At 43.6% G+C, this 26,529-nt stretch overlaps 1 protein-coding gene across 2 annotated transcripts in view; it reads right to left on the bottom strand.

The window, feature by feature from the left end:
* The window catches only part of ATRN (attractin), a 148,664-nt gene that overhangs the window by 35,814 nt on the left and 86,321 nt on the right, over nucleotides 1–26,529 (bottom strand). Inside the window, exon 25 of one of the 2 annotated variants that reach the window (XM_090139911.1) lies at nucleotides 8,736–8,797. In XM_090139911.1, coding sequence (XP_089996037.1) covers nucleotides 8,736–8,797 — 62 coding nt within the window. Of the gene's footprint in view, nucleotides 1–8,735; nucleotides 8,798–24,713; nucleotides 25,638–26,529 lie in introns of those variants that run through there. The other variant, XM_031588143.2, reaches the window with a different exon arrangement.

Raw genomic sequence — 26,529 nt, 5'->3', positions numbered from 1 at the left:
TTATCTTTGAGGCCCAAACAGGACAGTGCTCCCTGATGAACAAAAATCCAAAGTGCATCCAAGCAAAACCAGCACAGCAAGGACCACACGCTGAACCTTTTGTCTGTCGTCTATTTTGCTTTCAGGAAAATAATCAGCATCCATGCACACAGCAAGGGTAGAGATATGACTAAATCTTCAAGGCAGCGGGGAGAAGTGTCCTGACTGCCTATTTAATTTGACCACAAAAACACCACCACTCATAGCACCTGCAGGAGGCTGTTAGAAGTATGAGCTCCATTCTGCTGCACCTATCAGGGACATCAAACCAAAGATGCATGTCAAAATCTACTGAACTTCCTTCAGGATGGCTCTTCTCTAGGATAGAAACGTGCAAGATCACATCCCTCTGCACATGCATTTATTCCCTTGGTGACAAAGGGTAGGGAGTGAAGAATTAAGAGGATTGTCTTTATCCTCATACAAAATTCCACTTTGGAAACGTGTATCTCCTAATTCTGCACATGCCAGAGTCTTTCCCTGTTTGCTTCTTCCCTCGCTTCTCTCACCACAGCCCAGAATTTCTGAAGAAAGGAATTAACAATTAAAGACCAATGAATTCTCCTCTTAAAATGCTCACCACAGTACCCTGTATTTCAGAGGAACGGCACCATGCATCTTGGTGCTGTCACAAGGAGGCAGCAAATACCCACAAAAGCCATAAAGCCACTATGGAAATATAGTTCCCCCTTGCACTACCTCCCTTTGGCAGCACTCGGGGAGGAATAAACCTCAGTGTCTGTTTGCTGCACTGCACTACATCATCTGCTGGAAGAGCCCTAGAGCAGTCAAGTCAAGATCTGTCTGCTGAGTTTACTCAGCCTAAACCATCCTGAAATAAGTTAAGAAGACCTGCCTTCATGCCAGAAGCTTTAAGGTAATTTTTTATCCATACCTTTTCTCTGAAAGCAACTGTGTAAGCATAGAAGGAAGGACAGAATCAGCTGGGTGGAAGAGTGCTGTGACGGAAAAGGATCTGGAGTGGGAGCCTATAGCTGGCAATGTTCTGGTTAAATACTGTGTTCTGCCCCAAGGCTGTCCGTGCCAGCTAGGAATATGCATCCATTTTAAAATGGCTTTAAAAATAAACCTTTGCTTCAGGACTTGCTTCACCTTTTCCTTCTGTTTCTTCCTTTTCCAAAAATAGTTGCCCACCACAATCATCCTTCGCTCCCTGAAATCCACTGTTCGCTCAGATCCTCTCCTTCCATCTCCTCCCACCTTAAACAACACTTTGGTACCACTTCTCCTCATCTATCATTCCTGAATGACCAACTCTTACAGTCCAGTTTTCCTAAATCCAGAGATGAGCTCAGTTTTAGGGTTGGAAAATTGAGTTGCTCACCAAGATAACGCCAGAAAACACCCATGTGAAATCAGATAGGAAGGAAAAAGAACCATCCAGAGACATCTAAGATCCTTGGAGACATTTTCATTCCAAGGAAACTCGAACATAACTCTGCATATGGGTCGCGTTCAGTCAAATGCAGCTTTCATTGGCCTACAGAAATTGTAGGAGTCCCATATGCAGCATAAACACTGCAATCTAGGGAGAGGTTACATTAACATCTTATGGGGAATTTTCAATTTGATAAACAGCATGTTAAGTAATTCTTAATTATTTAACCAATTATGAGCAATGGTTGTAAGTAATCTTCCCTCAGTTGGTCTCAACAAATGCATGAATGGTTTCCTGGTATGCATCCAGCACACTTCATGCCATGGGTTATTTCCAGCTTCATACAAAAATATGAACTTGAACACCCTGTCTGGTTTTATATCGTACCCTTAAACTCCTTTCCGTGGTAAAAAGCATATTCTCTCCACCCCAGGTACCCTTAAAGCTCTCCAAATAAGCACGCTTTCAATTTTAAATGGCAGGAAAACTTCATCAGCACTACGATGTGATGCATTCTCATGAAGAGAGTAGAAAATCCATCTGGCGTATTAGGGCCCAATTATTAAACTCTCCTATAATGTTTATCAACATCAGAGTTGCTAGTAAAAATGGCAGCTTTAAATGCCAAAATATACAGCAGCTTGAATACTAATATGCCTTAACATCCATCGGTCGTTTAATAATTTCAGAAAGCACTGCAATGATTACTGGTAGCACATCACAAATTGCTATCTGAAAGAAACTTTTAATGGGCTGGAGAGTTGTAGGATACATTTTTAACTACTCAATGCATTAAACCTCAGAGTAATTGGAAACAAATACAAAATGCTGAAGGAATTGCCCATATGATGACAGTAGGCAAAACCAGCCTGGCTGAATGCCTCTCTTATTACTGTGTGTGCTGATGGGCTCTGCCTAACTGCTCTCTGCAGCCTACAGCAAACCAATAGACCTGAGCCACAGATTAATGACCTTATCTTTCTGCTGAAGACAGCGCTGACGTTGAACAACCCAACTTAGATGTGATGGCAGGTGATATTTTTTTTTGTACTTGAAAAAAAATAATAGATCTACTTATTCATAAGCACAACCAATCGTAAAATCATTAAGGTTGGAAAAGACCTTTAAGATCATCAGGTCCAACCCCAACTCATGCCCACTGACCACATCCCTCAGTGCCACATCTCCATGGTTCTTGGACACCTTGGGCAGCTGTGCCAGTGTCTGACTGCACTCTTTTGGAGAAGAAATGTCTCCTAATATCCATCCCAAACCTCCTGTGGCACAACTTGAGGCCATCACCTCTCATCCCATTGCTGTTACCTGGGAGCAGAGGCCAACTCCCACCTCACTTCAACCTCCTTCCAGGCAGTTGTACAGAGCCATAATGTCTCCCTTGACCCTTCTCCTCTCCAGACTGAGCCATCCCATTCCCTCAGCTGTTGCCCATAAGACCTGTGCCCAAAAATCCATCATAGCTCCACTGCCCTTCTTTGGACACATTCCAGAGTATCAATGTCTGCCTTGTAGTGAGGGGCCCAGCACTGAACACAGCACTCGAGGTGCAGCCTCACCAGTGCCAAGAACCCTGGCAGATTCTGCTATCATGGAATCAGTTTGACTAGAGCTTTGAGATCTTTCTGGAAAGCAAATTTTAATATATTTGTCTGAGGGGAGAGGGTCAGGTGGGAGGAAAGGAAAGGCTCTGCCCCACAGAGCAATGGGCATGGAACAGGGTGCCCAGGACAGTGGGCACAGCCTTGAGCTGTTGGAGCTCAGGGAGCAATATTGGGACACTGCTCTCTGCCATAGGGTTTGGGTGGTGCTGTGTGGGCTCCTCAGTGATCATCATAGGTCCCTTTCAACTTGGGATATTCTATCATTCTGTGATGTTATTATGAACTTTTGCATCCAGGCCTGGGGCCCCCAGTACAGGAAGGATGTGGAGCTTTTGGATCAGGTCCAGAGGAGGGCACTAAGATGGTCAGAGGGCTGGAGCATCTCTCCTATGAGGAAAGGTTGAGGGAACTGGGATTGTTTAGGTTGGAGAAGAGAAGGATCTGGGGAGACCTCATTGTGGCCTTCCAGTACTTGAAGGGAGCATATAAACAGGAGGGGGAATGGCTGTTCATGAGGGTGGATAGTGATAGGACAAGGAGGAATGGTTTTAAACTGAGACAGGGGAGGTTTAGGTTGGATATTAGGAGGAAGTTTTTCACTCAGAGGGTGATGACATGCTGGAACAGGTTGCCCAAGGAGGCTGTGGATGCCCCATCCCTGCAGGCATTCAAGGCCAGGCTGGATGTGGCTCTGGGCAGCCTGGTCTGCTGGTTGGTGACCCTGCACATAGCAGGGGGTTGAAAATATTTGATCATTATGGTCCTTTTCAACCCAGGCCATTCTATGATTCTATGATTCTATGAACTTATGGGAAACCCCCAATTAATTGATGTCAGTGGAGTGTTGAGATCCACATGGCTCACCTGGAACAACGTCTTATAACTCACTGCTCTTTGATTTCCATCACCTGTATCGACTAAGATAAGAGCAAGGACACAACACATATGCAAACCTAAATTAAACTCTACAAACCTATAAGCTAAACTGAGTCAATAGGTTTAAAAGAAAATGAAAAGAGTGCTTATACCTCACTCCAAATCCCTATGTCACCATGGGAGACTGCAGAGGCCAAAAGCATAAATAAGCATGGATAATGATGGGATTAATTAATGAAGCAGAGACCATATGGCCCTTCTGGAGAGGTAACTGAAGAGGGACGAGGAGAACATGGAAAGAAGGAAGTTATGAACAGAAAATTCTTAATTTTCCTCATCTTGTCAGAAATGACATTCAGATATTTCCAAGCTTTTCCTTTACCTCGGGGAAAAAACAGACGAAAAAAAAAAGATCCAGACTGTATTTGAGACACATATCTCTGCTGCAGAAAGAAACTATTTAATAAGCAAAAAGATTAAGTAAAATAACTGCAGCATGACTTCAGGTTTGAATTATTGCAAACACATCATTCCTACTTAATAAAAACACTGGACAGATGTTTACAGCCATGAAAACCAATACAGAGCACCTTAAACCACCTGCTTGACAATCATATCAACACCATTCCCTCTGAAGTCTTTTTCTGTTTTTGCACCAAAGCAAAACTACACAATTTGATATTCAGAGCTCACCACAGGCCATAAATATTCACATCAATGCTGTGGTGCTGTGAAAAGACAAGATTTGCAGTGGACTCTATCTTGAAGCATCGTGGTAAGACTACAAGGAGACTTACATGAAGGCAGCATGGAGCATCCCAGGGAGGATGTTCTGAGCAAAGATATGAAAGAAGACATGGAGCAGCCAAGAAATGGGGTGAATGCTGCACATGAGAACACAGAGCAGAAGTACAATAGGAAAAGCATGAGATGTGAGTGGAACAAAGCACGGGTTGAGGTCTTATGGAAGGAGAAGGTGATTATAGTTCACAAAAGCCCACAGAACAGCAATGATGCCCTCTTGTACTCTCAGACCCCAAACCTCCAAATGTCTATGGCCATCTATCTGGCCAACCTCGCTTGTTTCCTGCACAAGGGAAGACAAGGGATGCTGGCTGTCATGTCCTTGCTATACCTCCTGGCTTTTTCCCTGGGCTCAGCAAGCATGGTTTGCAGCCTTTCACACCATGTAAGGCTCAGCAGCATCTTCGGCAGATCCCTTTGGCCACAGTTTTGTTCACTTCCTTCTTCTGACCTTTCAGGCAGGGCAGTGAAAGCATGCACGTCTCCTTGCTTTGAGTTTCTTAGGACTGCTATGCTTACAGGAAAGGGAGCAGCAATGGCAACTTGCTGTGACCTTGCTGCCACCCTCTCCAGGTTTTGGAGCACAGGGGTCTCCTCTCTGTGATGAATGGGGGTTACAACCATGATCCTTATCAGTTATCACACAAGCCATGCCTTCTCCTTCTGTTCTGCTGTTTGTTCTGGTGCTTATACGTGCTTTTCCATCCTGATTTCCTTCAAACCTATCCATATTTATCTTTTAAGTCTCTACTGAACTGGCCAGCAACATGGAGAAGCACTGATGAGATACAGATGCAATGTTTTACACAGAAAAAAAAGGAAAGGAAGAAAAAGGACTGGAGGTCAGTACCACGAGTTTAAAAGCTTTGATATTTTCACATCTTTTGTATGCAACGAGATACCGGTGAAAAATACATCTTATAGACTGGTGTGATGGCACACAGGGGAAGATAAAGTACAGATACCAACAACATTTACCAAAGCTTGAACTTTCTGCTGAAAGAGATTGGCAAGATTTTATATTAAAGAGCTTCACTACGGAAAACAGAGAAGGAAACTGGAAAAGAAACAGTTTGCTTGCAATTCATTTAGATTTGCAAAGGTTAACAATGGTTAGAATATCATTTCTCCTGCAGCTCCAATTATAATGCAATATTAACGACCCTGCAACTTCACTGTTGTATCTCAGCCTTTATCCACTGACATTTCCTTTGCTTGAAATAAGCAGTTAACGTGTTGCAAAACAAAATAATGGCTGCACACAGCCACACTGACTCCAAAAGGAGCTCCAGGAGGGCACCTTCAGATGCGATACTCACCCCCTGTGACCCAACGTAGCCCAACTCTTAAATTAAATGGAAACCAAATCCAGTCACATTTTATCCTGCCTGATGCCACAGAAGTGCACTGTCTGGTTCCTGGCTTCTCTATGTGCCTCAAAGAGAGCTGGGGCTCTGCAGCAGCCTGTGATGCTTTATAATTTAAGCTGCACTGGAGATACACAACGTGGCTTGCAGTCCAGTGCCCACTATAGGGATTTACTTGACCTCAATCACAGCAAACAACAGTAAAGAAATGAAGACTGTAAAACACCCATTTCCCTGGAAGGTTCCCCATGAACCTCAAGACACAGCTGTGTCTTCTGGTGGCATGGCAGAAGAGCAGATTGGGGTTGGGGTCACAAGAAAGCACAGGGTGGCCCCTATGGGATGGAAACATGCCACGTCATCACCAGCAGAGCAAATTCATATAAACATTACTTGCAGAATAACAAAGTCATTCTGAACATTGATTTTCCAGGACAAGGAGTCTGTTTTCACATCCATCACGCTCAACGTGTTTCAGTGCTCGCATTAGAGATGGTCTGTATCTCCAAAGTGGTTTTACCAATGGCCTTTAGGCTTTGCAGAAAGCATTTTCATTGCCTCTGCTCAGCGTGCAAATTTTCAGCCAACTTTATCTCATTAGCATCACAGGGGGCTATCGGCTCTTACTTACTTTATACTTTAACTTAGACGCAACTGTGATTATGAGATGCACCCCAGAGCATTAGAAATACAAGAGTGCATCCTCGAGCATCACAAATACAAGAGTTTCAATAGTTTTGCCTACACACAGAGATGAATCATGCTACTGTAATACACTGGTTCCTTAGCAAGTAGGAATGAATGTAAAATAAAATACTAAGAGAGGATCCTAGCAGTAGTTACAGTTGAAGAAACGAAGACTTCTTAATGCATTATGAATGTGTGGTTGGAAAGGATCAGTAAACTGTCTTTCTCCTTAACACACGCATTCTTATTCCTCTGGCATGTTAAGATGTTATTAAAGTGACATGGAAACATTACTTCTCAGGGAGAGCCACATGATAGCAGCGAGGGAAGGAAGGAAAATCACTGCTGTCTGGCTTTGGTGCACATAACTTCTGTGTTTCCAACAGCATGAGCTCACTGAGATATTTAACACACGTATCACAGAATCATAGAATGGCCTGGGTTGAAAAGGACCACAATGATCATCTGGTTTCAATCCCCTGCTATGTGCAGGGTCACCATCCACCAGATCAGGCTGCCCAGAGCCACATCCAGCCTGGCCTTGAATGCCTGCAGGGATGGAGCATCCACAACCTCCTTGGGCAACCTGTTCCAGTGTATCTTCTGCCTAAAACTGCTGTGCTCTTCCAATAACCAAACTACACATATTAAAGGGCTTCAAACTCTCATCTGCAGGTGGACCTGGGTCTGTGAAGAACTAATGGCTAATTTGGAAAGCACAAATCAACCATGTGTCATTAAGAAGGAAATGAAGAGCCAACTACTGCTCTGTTAGTTGTCCTTGTAAGTAATTAACCTGCCACAAAGATTTTTAGAAGAGGTCTTTACTGCAACGGAACAAACACTTAAGTCTGATCAAGGAGTAAACACTTTTTTTGGCCTGTCGATGCCAACAAAGCAGTGGTTCAAATCTGGTGTTTACCTGGGATTGTATTAAAGCACACTACACACAGCTGAAAGAAACCACTCAGATCTGATATAAACTATTTGTCTGAAGGACCCATCTGGAGCTCCTTGCTTTAATTAACTTCAGCACAGAATCTAAAGCAAGGTGTTATTCACGTTGCTCAGTTTAAAATGGGCACGATATTGCATAGTTTAAAACGGGCTGTAAGTTCTGGACTAAATAGACACAGAAACCCTTCTTGTGGGCGTTCTTCCTATAGATCAATTACTGCTTTATATCTGTGGAGCATCACCAGTTTCTAAAATAAGGAGCAAGGCATCAGATCATGAAACCTTAAGGAGATGGCTGCTGTGCCTGGGGGTTCACTTAACCTCTGTGTTAGGGATAGACTGCTTTGGAGGATGGAAAAGGAAGCAAATACCAAAAATATGTCTGTTGGTTGCACTCCCATGGAATCAACAATTTACTTTACACTAAGGAAAGAACTTTACCAAGCAGTTCCTGAATGAGTATTCAGCTTCAACTGTGTTAATTTATATGATTATATTTGATGTATTCTCGGAGCTCAGTTTGAAATGAAAAGGTGCTACCCTACAGAGTTTGAAACCAGTCCGTGTTTAACTCCGCAAAAATCACTGATTTATAACTTGTACCCGAGGATATGGGAATATCTGCAATTTCTCTACGACATATTTGATCTGCAGGACGTGGGGACCCAAAAGCTGTCTCCTATACCATTATAAAAGTAACTTCTGCACTTCACAGAGCCTCCCACCTCCCCCAAGCTCCCTTTCTTAGCATGCACAGGACAAGATGCATCTGCGAACGCAGGCAATTTTCTTAACATAATCCCTAATTAAATGCTTTAAACACAGTAGGAATTTCCATTTTCTTGGCTGTCATGTAAGCGGGATGTTTAATTAAAAAAAGAGCAACAACAACAACAGAAAAACAAAGACTTGCACTGCAAAACAAAACGCGACGGGAAAAAAAAGAAAAAAAAGAAGAAACATTGAGCTGTCTGTAAGGAAATGTACCTGAAAAACGTCACAAAGAACTGTACCAGGTCCATAAAGTTGCTGTGTTGTGAGAATGCAATCTGCAAAAGAAAAGCAAAATGCTTTCTATTACTGCAAAGTGAAGTTATACTTAACGCGCGCTGTTTCTGGGGCTGGAGAAATGACAGTGAAATAATGCTGTAAGTCAAAGTTGAAAAAGCACTGGAATATTTGGAGGGAAAAGAAAGCAAGTTACCCCTTCACATTGTTTGAAGCCACACATATCCAAAAGAAACGAAATGTCTCTCCCTGCAATAGGCAAGGAATGGCATTCAGTGCATGCTAAGCACTGCAGAGAAAGCACGACTCAGTGCAGAAGTTTTAAAGAGCTCCAGTGGAGTGTTTGTAATCACCGGACCGACAGCAAAGCACAACACGAACAAGTTCTAAACACATGCCCCTGTACAAAGAACACTCTTGCAACAAAATCTCCTTGAATAAATAACTTACACCGAGAGCAGCAAAGAGGCATGAAATACAGAAGATAATAGAGACTGTGAAAACAGCTATGGCATTCATCTTAGCTCGCTGCCCTGCAATCCACACCAACTGCAAAGGAAAGCGAAAAACAAGCCTGTATTTTGGACAGAAAACAGAGGGAAGAAGCGAACAGGAAACTGGGAGGTGGTTAAAGGCAAGGGGAAAGATTAGGGAGCCTGGGTAAAAATAACAAAGCGGAGGGGAGGCAAGCCAACAGCAAGGCAACTTCTGCAACATTAGGAATCAGAAGTTCTTTCCAGGTACCTCCTATTTCCTCTGACTATCAATCGCAGCACCACAACAGGAAATTAACTCTTTCATGAAGTATCTGAATGCATTTCAAAACCGAACTGAAATCTGCACCTACCAAAGCTGTTGGTGGATATTAAATTCACTTAAGGCATCTTTTCTTTCCCTTTCTTAATAAACTGCAAAATACGGTATTATTAGCATAAATCTCTGCTCCCAGCAGCAGTCGCCTTCCAAAAATCATGAATATATGCAAAACAAGAAACAAAAACCAGAAACACCTTCTATTATCGCATTTGCTCCAAATACCACAATCACTTTGTCACAAATAGATTGCACTGCTCTTAAGTTTGAAAGCTCCTTCGCAGCGCATAACTCGGGTTTGCTGGAAAGGCAGCTGAAAAGCTGCAGACCAGATGCGTGTGATCTCAACACCAGTGCTTCTGAAAGAGATGAAAACAGCACTTGTGGCTGATTTTTGGCTCAGTGCTTCCCAGTGTCTTTCCGAGCAGCAGAAGAGCGATGAAGAGTTCACTTTTTTGTTTTAAAGCCAGTCTGGTGACTGAGGTGGTTCACTGTTTGCAGAGCTGTTGTGGTGTTTCTTTAAGGCAGAGATATTTCTCACTGTAATACCACACCCCAAAATAAAAACACATCCTGCTTCCAGCAGTGTAAGAAAGAGGGGCTGAGAATAACTGTGGGCAAAGATGCGCTGTCAAGCAAAGACCACATTGTGTACCAATAGCTGATATCTAAATAGGAAAGCCTGGAATGTTTCCTACAGAAACACTACCATAGAATCATAGAATGGCCTGGGTTGAAAAGGACCACAATGATCATCTAGTTCCAACCCCCTGCTATGTGCAGGGTCACCAACCAGCAGACCAGGCTGCCCAGAGCCACATCCAGCCTGGCCTTGAATGCCTGCAGGGATGGGGCATCCACAACCTCCTTGGGCAACCTGTTCCAGTGCATCACCACCCTCTAGGTGAAAAACTTCCTCCTAATATCCAACCTAAACCTCCCCTGTCTCAGTTTAAAACCATTCCTCCTTGTCCTATCACTATCCACCCTCATGAACAGCCGTTCCCCCTCCTGTTTATACACTCCCTTCAAGTATGGAAGGCCACAATGAGGTCTCCCCAGTGCCTTCTCTTCTCCAACCTAAACAATCCCAGTTCCCTCAACCTTTCCTCATAGGAGAGATGCTCCAGCCCTCTGATCATCTCAGTGCCCTCCTCTGGACCCTCTCCAAGAGCTCCACCATCCTTCCTGTACTGGGGGCCCAAGACCTGGACGCAGTACTGCAGATGGGGCCTCACAAGAGCTGAGTAGAGGGGGACAATCACCTCCATGTCCCTGCTGCACACTCTTTTAATGCAGCCCACGATATAATTGGCCTTCTAGAACATCCACGGTGTTTCTTTTGCCTACCTGTTGGAACTTTTCTTTTGCAAAGATCAACTGAGTGGCTGCACATCACACACAGACTGAAAGAATGGCAAGGTTGAGTTCTGCAGTTTACTTCTCACAAGCCGACAACATTTTATGTTATTAAATCTGACCAATCTGTGTCACGGGCAATTTAATATCATAATTGTTAATGGTTTGCTTACTTAAAGCTTAATTTCCCCTAATATAATTTGTTCCTAGGACTTAATTAATTCAGTTACATAGAAAGTTTGGTTAGAAATAGCCATTATAAGTAGGCTGTTCATCCTGAATATAGGGAAAATACAGCACAAATTTCGTAGCGGTATGGATTTCTAATTAAGTTTAGGCGATAGTGGAAGATTCATTTATCCACTCTCAAAATCTAATTTTGTACCGAAAGAATAAGCAGGAAAAGTGCAGGAAAACATAGAGTGTCACACAGGAGGGTGGGAGGGCCTCCTCCAGGCACCGAGCAGAACTTCAGCTCTGCTGTTAAGTCACCATGCCACTTCCATGGCACGTAGAATAGAATCACAGAAAGGCCTGGGTTGAAAAGGACCACAAGGCTCATCTGGTTCCAACCCCCTGCTATGTGCAGGGTCACCAACCAGCAGACCAGGCTGCCCAGAGCCACATCCAGCCTGGCCTTGAATGCCTGCAGGGATGGGGCATCCACAGCCTCCTTGGGCAACCTGTTCCAGTGCATCACCACCCTCTGTGTGAAAAACTTCCTCCTCATATCCAACCTAAACCTCCCCTGTCGCAGTTTAAAACCATTCCCCCTCATCCTATCCCCACTATCCATCCCCACTATCCACCATGTGTCTTGCCAAGAACTCTTTTTAGAAATCATAGCATCATCAGAATTGGAAAAGACCATTAAGATCACAGAACCATTGAATGGTTTGGGACAGAAAGATCACTGAGTTCAACCTCAACCCAACCCAGCTACGGCCACTAACCACATCCCAAAAGCCACATCCACCTTTCAGTTCCTCTATCACTCAATTAACATAAAATACGAAGGCAAAAAGAAGGTTGGTCTACTTCTACCACCCAAAGCCATCTACATGCAATAGTTTCAAAGCACTTGGCCACAGAATATTTTGACTGAAGGAAAAGAGATTTCAACCCAATTGAAATTCCAGTAACAGCTGGTATCTCAAACTCAGTATTCTTCTGGAGTGAAACTACTGCCTGTGACTGATACAACAGCTGACAAACAAATTGGGATGATTAGATACCAGGAACTGGTTTGCATTAGTAACACCGTTAGTGTTCCAGTAGAAAAGAAATTTCAATATAACTTAGATTACTTTATTTTTTCCCCCCGAAGTGACCAAGTGATCCTTAGTCTATTACTCATTTCAAAACAACTTCATCTTATGTCCTTATGTACAACCATATCTAAGGGCACATAAGCCCCAGTTCTTTGATTTACAAGTGCCTTGAGCTCATAAAAAAGTATCTGGATTTCATGTACCACTAAGAAAAATTAGTAACACCAAACCGATGAGAAACTGTAAAAATGTGTGGGTTTTTTGTTAAGTATAAGAAGAAATAGTGAAAAGAATTATAGATAAATCATCACAAAGTAACTCTTCCCAGTTGTGTTGGAAATTGTTGCTTATTTTCAACACATAAAAGCAGAACTTTTAGCCACAATAGGAGTGGGGTAAATTTCTCCTCAGATTCAAATAATTTCTTATATTAAACATAATTCATTCAGCCTGGAGAACTGACAATGGATTGAAGAACACCACCAGTAGAGTATTATGATAACATAATTTGGAGCATTTTGGGTACCTCAGTGCTTGAGAAAACATGAATGAACAGTGAAAACATTATTTTTACAGCTTTTCTTTCTCCCAGTAACAATTCAGGATTATTTTGCTGTATTTTCACCTCTTCCCACTTTTGCATAAAGGAAATAGAATCACGTCAGCTCTGCCTTTCTTCCCAATCTCACTTCACATCGGGGGGAGAAAGTGAAACTGGAAATGGTACTTTGAAGAGGACACTCTCTTAGAAAAGGGAAAAATAAAAAACTTAATTAACTTATGAAATTGGAGAGGTACAGCAAAGAAGGCACAATGGGAGGTTGACCACCAGGGTTCAGTGCTCGCTTTGAATTCATAAGATCTTTCAAAAAGGTCCCTAGCACTCAATCCATCAGCTTCACCTTGTAGATGGGAGCACCTTATGGTGTCCAAGCCTATAGAACCAGTCAGCATCAAAAGCCAGGGACATGAAGAGAGCTCAGACTCTTTGCTTTCTATTTAAACACAGCTCCAAAGCCAAAGTTAATGAACAAAAAAGCAGCACAGAAGGCTGAAAGCTCCAAGGGAATCCAAAGAGATACAGCCAACAGCCAAACAAGCTGCACGTGACATTTATGTGCATCTTTCTCTATTTCTTCTCCAGCACCTCCACTTTCTCTATTCTGTTTTTCTTTCTTTCTTTTTTTTTTTTTTAATGGTTAGAGGCAAGGATTCAATCCGACCTTGGAGAATACAGACAACAGTAAGAGGAAGCCATGGCCTGAATGCTGAGTGCCTGTGCTACTGTCAGAGGACCAGCTGAAAAACAAATGTGTCTTTTTTCAGAGCATTCCTGAGTGATGCCAAAGTCATCAAAACACTCGTTGTGCCCTTTACGAGAACGATGGGGGGAAAGAGTGCTCTTCTGCTTAAGAGAAGCACCATTACAGACTGCAGTTCTCCTTTAAGCTCGAACTCATCTTGCCCTTGTGAAACTCATGGCGTTGTTTTTGGTACTCTCCATTTGTCAGCAGCAGTATTGCCAAACTCAGCAGTGAGGGTCTGGGAAAAAAACCAATCAACCTGACAACCCAACTCACCATCTATACAATGGTCCTGACTCTGCTGTGTGCTGTTCTGCCAACATCTGTAATGAGCAATGCAAATTGGTAGGACAGCAGAGAGCTAACCTTAGGAACTTAAAAAGAGTGTGACCAGCTGATTTTCCCCCTCTGCTCTGCAATTGTGAGGCCACATTTAGAATACTGTGCTCAGTTCTGGGCTCTCCAGTTCCAGGAAGACAGGGATTCTCTGGAAGGAGTCCAATGGAGGGCCACAAAGATGATGAAGGGCCATCTTATGTATGAGGAAAGGCTGAGTGACCTGGGACTGTCTCCTATAGAGATCCTCAAGACCCAACTGGTTGTCAACCTGTGCGACCTACTGTAGGGAACTGCTTTATCAGAGGGGTTGAAGCTTCAGAGGAAGAAGGTCTTGCACATGTAGCACTATATTTCTTAACATTTGAAGTACCATATCTCAGAATATAACTGTCTCAGGACAGTCTTTGGTCTTTATCAGTGTAGTATCCATTTTATTTGCATTATCCTTACTTACTTCACCAGAATAATGCTCTTCTTTCTCTATTTAATGCTCCTAGAAATATGGTTTGAATTTTAGACCTGTGTGGAGCCAGTAGTTGGACTCGATGATCCTTGTAGGTCCCTTCCAACTCAGGATATTCTACCATTCTACAGCCATCCATAGCTGAAGATCCATGAGAACTGGGTCACAGAGAGGAGAGATGCCCCAGAATTTAGTCTGTTCCTATTTGCACTCCCCACTGCTCACCAGAAGCTCAAAACCAATCTGCAAGCAAGCACAATCAGACCACTGCTTCGATACCTTGTAGAAAAAAAAGCTTCTGGTAAATGTGGTACAGCTGAAGAGGTTCATACGCCCAAATTTATATTCTACAACAAATAAAAATAAAATTTCCACTAAAATTTGATTTTCACACCTACTACTGTGAGCCACGTTGCTCCTGTGCGGAAAGCCAATGAAGGAGACAAATGACTTGTTCTTCACATGCTGCAATGCTAACTAAGCCATTGAGCCTTTATGGCACAAACATTTGATATTGTGCGAATATAAAAACTAGTTCACTTCTGAACTTACACCAAGCTGAAAATCGATTTATATTCCAATACTGTGCCGCCTTACTGCAGCAGTCACAAATTGTCACTTTTCAGCTAATTGGCTGCAGTCAGCAGTTGGCTCAGAAATGCCAATTATCTACGCTTTGTCTCCCTATGTGAGCTCTCCGACTGCTGTGCAGAGCAAACACAGGCATAGCTGCCTCTAAATTAAAAACAGCGCTTAAGATCGAGTCCCCCATTTCTCAGCATCACAAAAAATTACCACACAAACCTGACAAAGGGGAAGCATTTGATCAGAAAAACAGCCAGGTGCTGAATAGTGATGCAGTGAGTAAATTTCAAGTGCACCAGCAAACAATGCTCTGGGAAGCGCCATAACCAGGGCAGCAAGCTCTGCTTGGGCTCTGAGCACATCCAGTGAGACACTGGAAGAGGTTTCCCAGAGTGCCTGAGGATGCTCCTACCCTGGAGGCATCCAAGGCCAGGCTGGATGTGGCTCTGGGCAGCCTGGTCTGCTGGTTGGTGACCCTGCACATAGCAGGGGGTTGAAACCAGACGATCATTGTGGTCCTTTTCAACCCAAGCCATTCTATGATTCTGTGATCTTAAAGTTCCCTTCCAACCCAAACCATTCTATGATTTTACGATCTTCCTTATGGTAACACAGTACCAAATGCCTCAAGAACCCCGAGGTAGGGCCGGAAAACACTCAGCTCTTTGAAGAGCTGAAATTAATGAAAATATCTTAAAATCCTGCCAGATCCTGCCCACAGACTGATGAATGGTCGTGCAAGAGAAGAGGGATACTGCAGCTCGAGGCTATTGGACCCAAATGTCTGCCTAGTGCCCACCAGTTTGACAACTCTGAGGTGAAAGAACTGGGCTGCTCTACATCAGTTCTAGAATCTGCCATATAGTGTATGCCCAGAGAGGTTGTGGATGCCCCATCCCTGGAGGTGTTCAAGGCCAGATTGGATGGGGCCCTGGGCAGCCTGGTGTGGCATTAGGTGGGAAGGTTGGTGGCCCTGCATGTGGCAGGGGAGTTGGAGATTCATGATCCTTGAGGTCCCTTCCAACCCTGGCAATTCTGTGATTCTGTGACCAGTGATGCAGGAGAGAAAAAATGAAATAAAAGGGTCCCAGCTCCTGCTTCCAGAGCTGTGGCAATAAGAGGGAGTACCTGAAGTAACAGCAAAAGTAACGCTGTGGTGGTGAACCTCACAGGTTGTGAAGGCAGGAGCAGCAGTGTCTGGCTGCTGGGTGCCATGGAACACACAGCATTGTGACCTCTCTCGTAGCCAGGCCTTGGGATCAGCTGATGAGTGCTCCTCCTTCAGCTCCTGCTCTGAAAGGTGCATGGACAACAGCAGCATGCCCGTGGCTGGCATCAGATGGAGAGATAACCAGCAAAGATGGTGCTACGTCTTGCTGCTGTGGGTTAAGATGTACTGCTGCAGCTCTTCTCACACCCAGGAGTTAAAGCAGCTTTTGAGACGGGCTAGAGAAAGAATTCACACCTGTAAATCTACCCCAAGTTTCGATTTTGTTGGTCTTAATGTCAAAACTGAAAACTCAAGAAGCGACTTATACAACAGCTACAACAGAACTCCCCAGTGCCTTAGAAAAGTTTAAGCAAACATTAAATGATGGGGCAGCATCAGATGAGGAGATGAGGAGGAGATACAAGCTCAAATGAGAAAGCCCTAAGTCCAAACTCACTGGATTTCCATGGTATTAGTTCTTGTGTTCAACAACACCTGGAGCATCTCCCATGTAAGGAAAGGCTGAGTGACCCAGGTCTGTTCAACCTGGGGAAAAGAAGACTGAGAGGGGATTATAAAGATCTAAAGGGAGGTGGGAGGCCAGGCTCTTCTCAGTGCTGTGCAGCGATGGGACAAGGAGCAATGGCCTAAAACTTGAACGTAGGAAGTTCTGTACTGACATGTGGAAGAACTTCTTTATGGTCAGGGTGACGGAGCACTGGAACAGGCTGCCCAGAGAGGTTGGGGAGTCTCTGATGGAGACCTTCAAGACCTGGCTGGATGCTGACCTGTGAGACCTATTGTAGGGTGCCTGTTTTGGCAGGGGGGTTGACTCAATGACCTCTTGAGTTCCCTTCCAACCCCTGTGATTCTCTAAAACATTAAGATGTTGTACTAACGGACATGGTTTAGTGGGGAAAATATTGGTAGTAGGTGGATGGTTGGACTGGATGATCCTGGAGGTCTTTTCAATCTTGGTGATGCTGTGATTCTACAATTTCAGTTCCCATCTCCACCCATAGCAGACCGCCTGACACACACATAATTCTGTCTTCCTTCTCGCCAGCATCTGACCTAAATGTGGTGATTTTTTCCATAAGAACTCAATCTGAAGACAAAAGTTAAAAACAGGACTTTCTGGGGTAACAACAATTAAGCTCAGTTAAATTATTAACGTTACCTGAAGGGTAATCCTTTATTTACATTAGTCTCTTATTTCTGTTATTAAATAAACTCCTTGAAGTTATTTTAAAGGCTCAGAAACAGAATCAAACAGTCCCAAACATCCCACCTTGCACATTGCCTGCAGATAAAATCTCTACTTACCTGTAGCCTCTCACAATCTGTATATTGTTAAGGTATCCAGCTGAATGCCTTTGAAAGCAAATTCTCTGCTTGCAATTCAAAGGGAAGAGAGCAGAAAAATAAGAAACGCAGAAAAGAGATGTTGTCACATTACTTCTGCCCCAACACAGCTCACTTCCAAAGCTCTTCTTTTTGTCCTAGAAAGGATTTCTGGTTGCTTACAAACTTTTGTATATCCACACTTAACCTTGATGTCTGACCTACAGGTTTGGTAAAAGGGATTTCTATTCTTGGATCAAACTTCTGTGTTGCTGGTTTTAATTCTGCCACCTGTAAGCAACAGTAACTTCTCAACCACGGCACAAGAACTACACTGCACGCCTTTTGGACTTCAACAATCTAAGTAGAGGGGGAAAAAAAGAAAGAAATGCAGGTCAGGAGCTCACCCCGTTAAGAGGAATTCAGCAGAGGAAAAAACAATGCAATAAAATCCCCTGTTTAAGAAAAAGAAAAAAAAAAGGGGAAAAAAAGCACTCTTGGTTTAACAGGAACAAATTTGGGAGTGCAGGAGACTTCTTATAAACCTATTTAAAATATCAGCCCTTACGCTGGACCTCAGATGTGTTTATGTTGGGGAGCTGTTTCCAGTTATCTCAGCTTGGCAGTGGGGACTGCGTTCCCATGTCGGTCTGACAGCTGCAGCAGGAGGGCCAAAGCCACGACTCCATCCCACAGCATCTGGCTCATACCACAGGAGGAAGAGGCACTAATCTGCAGTTGGGAATAATGGTTTGGTGACAGAGCGAGTTTTCTATATGAATCTTGTAAGAGAGAAAAATAATGCTGATGTACTCCCTGTTTTCAGTGGATTTGGATTTATACACTATTGCAAAAATTATTCCGGAGATGAGGCAGCCTCGAGCTGCTTTGCAAAGAGTGCTTGCAAATACGAAGGCGGAAGCCAGACACAGAAAGCAGCCACTGAGTTTGCAATGCTCCACCCTTCCCCGTTGCAAGTCCCCAAGTTCCTCTGCAGCACCCAATGCTGCTGCCTGGATGTGTTTGTGAAGGATCCTGTTGGCTGGCTCTGCGCCCAGCACGGCTCCAACACCATCTGTGTGCAGGATAAGTGAGATCTGCGAGCAGACTGACTATTCACAGGGAGTTTCAACATGGAAAAAGTTAAAACTTCAGCACACGACAGCTCAGCTACTCTCCCAGACGCTGGAAGTTCAGGAAAAGTGAGCTTACAGCATACAGCCACCTGAATGGCTGCCAAAAAAACTTACGTAAGTGGAATAAAAGTTGTTTTCCTGAAGAGCTTACAATCATAGAACAGCCTGGGTTGAAAAGGACCACAATGATCATCTGGTTTCAACCCCCTGCTATGTGCAGGGTCGCCAACCAGCAGACCAGGCTGCCCAGAGTCACATCCAACCCGGCCTTGGATGCCTGCAGGGATGGGGCATCCACAACTTCCTTGGGCAAATGTGGGTAGCAAGCAGGAATCAAGGAGAATAAGAAGAAAAAAGCAGCTAAATACAAATTAGGAAGCTTTTTTTAGGCTGCAAAATAGCTGGCAGATGAAAGTGGCCAAAACCTTCTATCTGGAATGGGCTGCCCAGGGAGGTGGTGGAATCCCCTTCCCTGGAGGTGTTCAAGGAACGTTTGGATGTTGTGTTGAGGGATATGGTTTAGCGAGAACCATTGGTGATAGGTGGATGGTTGGACTGGATGATCTTATAGGTCTTTTCCAACCTTAATGATTCTGTGATTCTGTGATTCTGTCTTGAATCATCTCTGACCAGACAAAGCACAGGACAAAGCAAGAGAGGGCTGACAGCTACAGCTCTGTCAGTGGAGAAAGAGCTCAGTCCCCCTCCCCAAAAGTCATACAGGACGAATCATTTAAAATACTGATCAATCTGTATCAGAAAAGATGTGTCCATGAGCTGCAGGGTGATCTGGGTTTCCTTCTTCAAGAGAGGGAAACCACAGTGGAAGGTTTCCTTCCAATGGATTAGATGGAGCCTGTGTAACCTCTGATCAAAGGACAGCCTCGTTACGTGGTACTGATAACCACATCCTTAAGGAGTGATGAAGTCAGAATTCATGAGCTTCATGCATCAAGGTTTTATTTTTTAAGAGCCTCTGTTACGACTTTGAATTAAAGACATCTTAATGTGGAAAAACAGCACTGCTGGGGAGGGAAAAATGAGCAACACAGATCCAGGTAGATATGTGTAGAGGGAATGGCCTCAAGTTGTGTCAGGGGAGGCTCAGGTTGGATATTAAGAAGAATTTCTTCTCTGAAAGAGTGATCAGGCACTGGCACAGGAATCCCAGGGAGGTGGTGGGTCCCTGTCCCTGGAAGTGACCAAGAACCATGGAGATGTGGCACTGAGGGATGTGGTTATGGGCACGTTGGGGTTGGACTTGGTGATAATAAAGCTACAGGTAGAGAAACCAGGTTGGAACCTATCTTATTTGCACTGTTTCAAGAAATAACTACGCATGACACCCATCACTGTAGAAAAACACACCTGATTCAAGAAAAAAATAATAATAATCCAAACCCAATTTTCCCAGAAATTAGTTCCTAGTGGCCTCATTATACCAGGATGCCACAGTGCCAAGCTGTCCTGACCCCAACTCTCCGTGCTGTGAGTGAGATTTGCCAGTATGGTAAAAACATCTTAATATGAAGTCAGGAAAGATATTTCAGCAACATTCCAAGAATGGATTGTTTTTAACACAAACAAAGCAGACCTGCAGAGCCAGCTGAGGTTTGTTAGGGGAGCACTGGTGGCTCTACTGTCATGTCAGACAGCCAAACAAGCTAGACACCTTCTGCTTTTGTCATCCCACTTATTATGGGATGGATTTTCCCCCAGTGGATAGCTCTGTCTACTGTGTTTGAGTGTTGTGGCTTCTTGTGTTCTATTCCCAGTACACTCTACTCCTCTTCATTCACTCTGTGCACTGTTCTTTGGCTCTTTAAATGAGCTCTCACGTTACGAAATACATCTAGCTCTTCTGGTAGTCATAAAATCTTCCCAGCAATGGCCCACATCGCTCATTTGCTGAAACATATTTCAACCCAATGCTTCCCATTTACATTCAGCAGTGGCCCACTGTACTTTCAGGAAGAGCTGCTCAGCACAGAAGCACAGCACCTACAAGCAGTTGGCACATCACCATCCTGGACCTCACCTAGGAGAAATTATTGCTAATCTAAAGCAGACTTTGCTTCCACATAAAATTAATTCTACATGTTTTGATATGATGCTTTCCAGTCCTGAAACTTGAGAGGGAAAAAAAATCATCTATCTTTAAAGGTAAGAGAATGATAGAATACCCCATGCATATCTTATCCATATACATCTTACTCTCACATCCAAAAGAAAACTCTTTCTACAAAATCCTTTTGGTATTGTTAAAATCTGAATCTCAGCGTATGTGTCTCTGCTCTCCTATAACTTGATTTATTTATGTAGCTGATGCTTTGGGGAAGCCACGTGGCCAGACTTCCAATGCTTCATGAACATATTATGATAAGCTTCAGAAACAGAGATGTGTGAGCTACTTCTTCAACACAGCTAAATCATCCATATGAGACTGTGACGAGAAAACAAAATGAAAGAATATTAATGGGGTGGCCTGCATTAAAATGGTACCTTTCCTGATTTCAAAGATAAAAATAGGGAAATAAAAATATGGTGTAGACTGAGACAGCTCTGAATGCTCTTCACATCCTGGTACAGCTGAAAGAGGCTGTGATGGAGCGTCACGTTTCCAATCAGAGCAGATGTCAGAGAATCATCAAGGTTGGAAAAGACCCCAAAGATCACCAAGTCCAACCAGCAGCCCGTATCATTGAACACTACAGAGCACAATGCAACATGCAGAGGGGTCATGGCTCAATCCCAAGTACAGCTCGAGCTGTAGGTTCCAACCCTAAGACTCCAATAGTTAGATAGAATGATAGCAACCCTGTGCAGCAACACAGCATCTGGGGAAAATCTAGTGTGCAGTTCTCAGTGCTGCTGAAGCCTCCAGCCAAAAGCAGAGGTTGGAGCCCATCTGAGAAAGGTTTAATTGCCTTTGAGAAAAACCCCAACTTTTAATGATTTAAGAACAAGGACAGGGGGAATGGTTTTAAACTGAGACAGGGGAGGTTTAGGTTGGATATTAGGAGGAAGTTTTTCACACAGAGGGTGGTGATGCACTGGAACAGGTTGCCCAAGGAGGTTGTGGATGCCCCATCCCTGCAGGCATTCAAGGCCAGGCTGGATGTGGCTCTGGGCAGCCTGGTCTGCTGGTTGGTGACCCTGCACATAGCAGGGGGTTGGAACTACATCATCATTATGATCCTTTTCAACCCAGGCCATTCTATGATTCTAAGAAGCTGCTAAGGAAAATACTACTTAATGTGAAAGGGAACAACTTCGAAAAGGAGAAAAATGTCATCGGTCGATGCCAAAAATAAGAAGGCAGGAACAGATAAAAAGGAAGCAGCTGTTTCATGTTTTAAAGTATCATTTAACTGTTCTGTTTCAAATCTTTCCATCCCCAGCAGAAGATGTCAGTTTGCCTGTTCTGGAAATCAGCATGTAATTGCATGTCTCCAAAAGTAATTACATTCAACGGCAAATTTCATCAGATTAACAAATTGATTTACGTTTCATTGTTCGGGTGGAAGCAAGCAAGGCTCTCACATGGCGAGCGGCTCCCAAGCACCTGCAGTTACATCTAAATAAAGGCAAGGGACATCATTAGCAAACAACTCTGGCATTCCAGGGCTTTCAGGAGCAAAACTGAAAGAAGGCTTTCCGAATGGAAGGATCCCAGAGAGCTGAGGGTGATTATATCTCATCACCGACACCTATTCTTAATTAAAGGCATGGAGGGTGCAGTGAGGACCTGGAAGGAAAGATCACCGTCCTCAGGAAGGCTTCAAACCTACCTGATTATTTTATAAGAGCAATCCCTACCTATCTATACGTATTTTGTTCTCTTTGGTCAACAACAGAGGCATTTTTTCTTTTCCTTTACCCCTATGGAGAGCTTTCATTCGATTAGCCCATGGCTTTTGATTACAGAACAACATTAATTTACAGAAAGGCTGGAAACGTCCATGGGCCACATCCATCCTCAGGGATATTTATGCCCTATATCAAACGTTTTCTCCAGAGACACATCAGGGTATTAGAGTCAGTTACAGACTCTGCTTTTTAACTCCAGAACACTTGCTTTCCTCTGCCTTGTTACCAGTGTTATCAAAGCCTTTTAGTTAGGCTGTAAACCTCAGAGGTAACCCTAGAGAGCATCATGCTTGCAGTATGCATGTCACCTTAGAGAAGTGGAAGGCCTCAACTAAAAGGAAGCATGGGATGCAGCATTCCTGGGGTCCCACATTCCTCAGCTGGCAGGAGTTGAGTTACCCCAACGCTGTTTTTGGCTGTGCTGATGCTCCATCCATCACCCTGCTCTGCAAGGTAACAAAACGCTTCCCGACACACATTAAGCACTGAATGGCAAGTCAAACTGAGGCTTAATTGAAAGTGGTATTATGATTCACACTAATGGCAACCACCTGTTTTATGGGTAACGCCGCCAATACAAATAGCAGGATGGGGAATCGGGTATCAGAAGAAGAAATTTAATCTAAATCTGCTTTAATGAAGATTTCCTTTGAAAAAGAAGAGCTTGGAAGAATTCAGTATTTGCATTCTGCTGGATGCAAGAACCGTGAGGCATTAAACGAATGATGACAGAGATGGGAGTAAGAGCTTCGTCTGAAGGTTGCAAAGGCTTTTTAGGAATATAATTCATGGCACTTTATAAAACACTGGCTACTCTTTCCCACTTGAAGAGCCATGTTCAGCATAAGGGGAAATGAGCCTGCTTCACCCAGCCAGAGAGCCATTCCTTACAAGAACCTCAGTCTACTTTATAATTCCTCTCTGCTCTGAAATACAGCTGACAACAGCAGCATATGGCTCCATGTGAACTATGTCTACATAATAACACAGGACATATCCTCTGGCTTAAGAAAAAGACACATTTACACGTAATTGCCAGCTCTGCAATGCCAAACAGACACACAGGGAATCTGCTTCCTTACACTCCTATACATGTTTTCAGAGAATGAATGTAAACCAGTAGGAACTGTTTTAGAGGTCAAAGGAGGCCATTTTCAAAAATAATACAACCCCAGAGCAAGCTGTTCAGCTGTAATGAGAGGCAGAGCAGAAATCTTGTGATGTGCAGGAATAGACAGAGTGTGGTTGGTTCCCCCAGAGCAACAGCTAAGAGAAGGAGGAGTTGGATTTGAGGATCCTTGTGGGTCCCTTCCAGCTTGGGATGTTCTATGATGCTAAGAGAAGGTTGCAGATGTAGTAGCCACTGGTCCAAAACACCAAGCTTTATTCTGAGTGCAAACATACTTTCATACCAATGTGAAACCTTACTCAGCTCTATCTGGAGCAGCAAGATGTGCACCTTGCTTCAGAAGTTGGAAGCAGCCATCCTGGTAACATTATGCCAACAGTAATTTAGCAAAAGCAATGCGAAGAGCTGACTGGAGAGCACCAAAGGAAGGTCCAAGGCGTGGTGGTGATGGACTGATGGTTGGACTTGATGATCTTAGTGGTCTTTTCCAACCGTAACGATTCTAAGAGTCATAGATCATTCATTAACAGCACTTCACTGCATGGAGAAGCTTACATCTTAGGACACCATGTGGGTTCTGCACACACAGCAGAAGTCTACATGTCTGCACACACATAAGTCTACACGTACAGGTTGGTGACAGTCATCTGGCCTATCACCAAAAGCAAGCTCTGCAAATAAAAGGCTGATTTAATTACAGCACGTTTCAGGCTGTCCTCAATTTTCGGCTGGCTCTGCCATTTGTTACAATTCCTGTGCTTGAACTTCTGGCAGCTCCGTGTAAAGCAGCCATCAATTTAACAGAGATGAATTGTTTCCACCTTTCGGTTCACCATTCACAATTTCAGGAGATGAACTATGCAGCAGTTCAACATTTTGAGTGGGTTCGCAAACATTTTCCTATCACTGTAAACAGCCTGTTTGAAATATCCCGAATAATTATGACAACACATTATGTGACTGAATTAAGCTATCCACACTCCATTAACTTTCAGCATAGAAGCGAATAAAGCTTTAGGAGAGACTATATAGACCCTCAGCTGTGAAATAAATCAGCTGGAGGAACCCTGAAAGAAGCTTCAACAGCCCATGCTGAAGTTTGCGAAATTAAAGAAATGTAGGCAGCAGAGGCAATTTTAGCTATTTTTCCAGCACAGCCTTTATTAAATCATGCTAGAAGGCAGCAATTTCAGTGACTTGAAAGTTTCCTCATATCTTGCAGAGGCCCCAAACAGTGGGTGATGTTTAATGCCATGGCAGCACTCCTCCAAGCATCGCACGCGGTGACGCTGCGTCGGCACGGTGACACTTTCCTGAAGCCCAACATGATGATGAATTGCAGAGCAATGAGATTTTTCCTTATTTTGTATGCAAAAGGCTGTAAAATTCCTTCACCTCTTTTTGTCCCTTGAAACATTTGGCTTATAATTAACGTTTAAGCACGTTCAAATTAAAATACTTCAACCAACACGAGAGAAAGAGAGGAGGCAATTGCCAGCTAATGACACAATTACAAACTGGTTGTTTTTTTCTTAATCAGCTCCTAAGCTTCCTACACGCACTCAGCAAGCAGCAATCTATGTAAAAAGCTTTACAGAGGTGGATCTGAACTGTGGGAGAGCAAAGCCTGAAATCACATGGGACAGAATGAGAATGACAGCCAATAGGTTGGGTAAGAAACAAGGCAGGACCACAAGTTGTGAGGGACTTGGTTAGTGGGCACAGTGGTGATGGGTTAATGGTTGGATTGGATGATCTTAATGGTCACTTCCAACCTTGATGATTCTAAGTTCATATTTAGTGAGTTGAAGAAAGCTCCAATAGGACTGAGCTGTAATGGCACAGAGCTTAGAGCTACTGAAAGGGTGGAAGTTAGCTCTGTAAGCAACTAATTTTGATCCATTACACTCTGGAGAGATCAACTTCTGGAACATGTCCCACGTAAATACACACTGCCAGCAGGAATACAAGCATCAAAGAGCTTCCAGCTCTCACCACGAGCTACTTCTCAGATCTAGAACTTCAGTTTCACATCCCAGAGAGCTGAGAGAATGTCACCTGAAATGAAAACCCATGGAAGTTGCTCTCAAGTTACCGCAGCAGATTTCCTTGCTCCTTATTGCAACATTCTACATCTTCTTTTAAAGACATACATTTTGAGTGAAAAACAAACACGCAACGTAGATTAAGAACATACGTAAAATAGGCAGGGAGGGAAGAGATGCACTGCTTGAACTGGCAGGTAAGAAACCCTTCAGGCAGTGCTTTCCAAGCAAAAGAGAGAAGGGTGAACAGCTGTGGTTTGCACGATGCTTCTGAAGACGACATGGCTGTGTTGGACTGCATGCAGGAGCAGAAAGAGCTGCAAAGCAGAGAAGGGAAATACGGAGATGTTTTTGACAAGTCCTTACCTGAGTTTTTAGGGAAGCTTGGCAAGCTAAGACTTTAAAGGAGCTCCGTAATGTCGCTTTCATAAGCAGAAACTATTCTAACAAAGTTAGTAGGAAGCAGATTGCTGAGCTTTGAAGGCTCTCTGCATTTCGCAGCTTCTGCTTCTCTTACAAAATAATCATTTAGAGTCAGTAAGGCAGAGAGGGAGAGACATCCCAAACCAATATAGTGAACAAAAAAAATCCAAACTGAAGTGGTTTTGAAGAGAGGTGGAGTGAGGAGGAAAAAAAAAAAGCCAGAATTTGGTGCTGGCAGGGACACAGCTATCTCTGACACAAAGAGCATTTATACCGAGTCCTCACTCAGCAAGGCAGCAAGAGAGGAAAGGAGAGACAGACCTCAATCATGAGCAGCTGGATATACTTTACTACCCAACAAAATGTGTGTGCTGCAAGGTGATGTGCACACAAGGAAGGAATATTTCCCTGCATTTCCCAACAGCAGTCTGGCAGCATCACACTGCTTATATTAAAAACACTCTCGCTTCCAAAGGTAAATT

This window comes from Phasianus colchicus, chromosome 4 (assembly GCF_987193195.1).
Source record: "Phasianus colchicus chromosome 4, bPhaCol1.hap1.1, whole genome shotgun sequence".
Taxonomy (NCBI): domain Eukaryota; kingdom Metazoa; phylum Chordata; class Aves; order Galliformes; family Phasianidae; genus Phasianus; species Phasianus colchicus.
The sequence above is the reverse complement of the archived record's forward strand: the minus strand, read 5'-3'. Positions and strand labels throughout refer to the sequence as shown.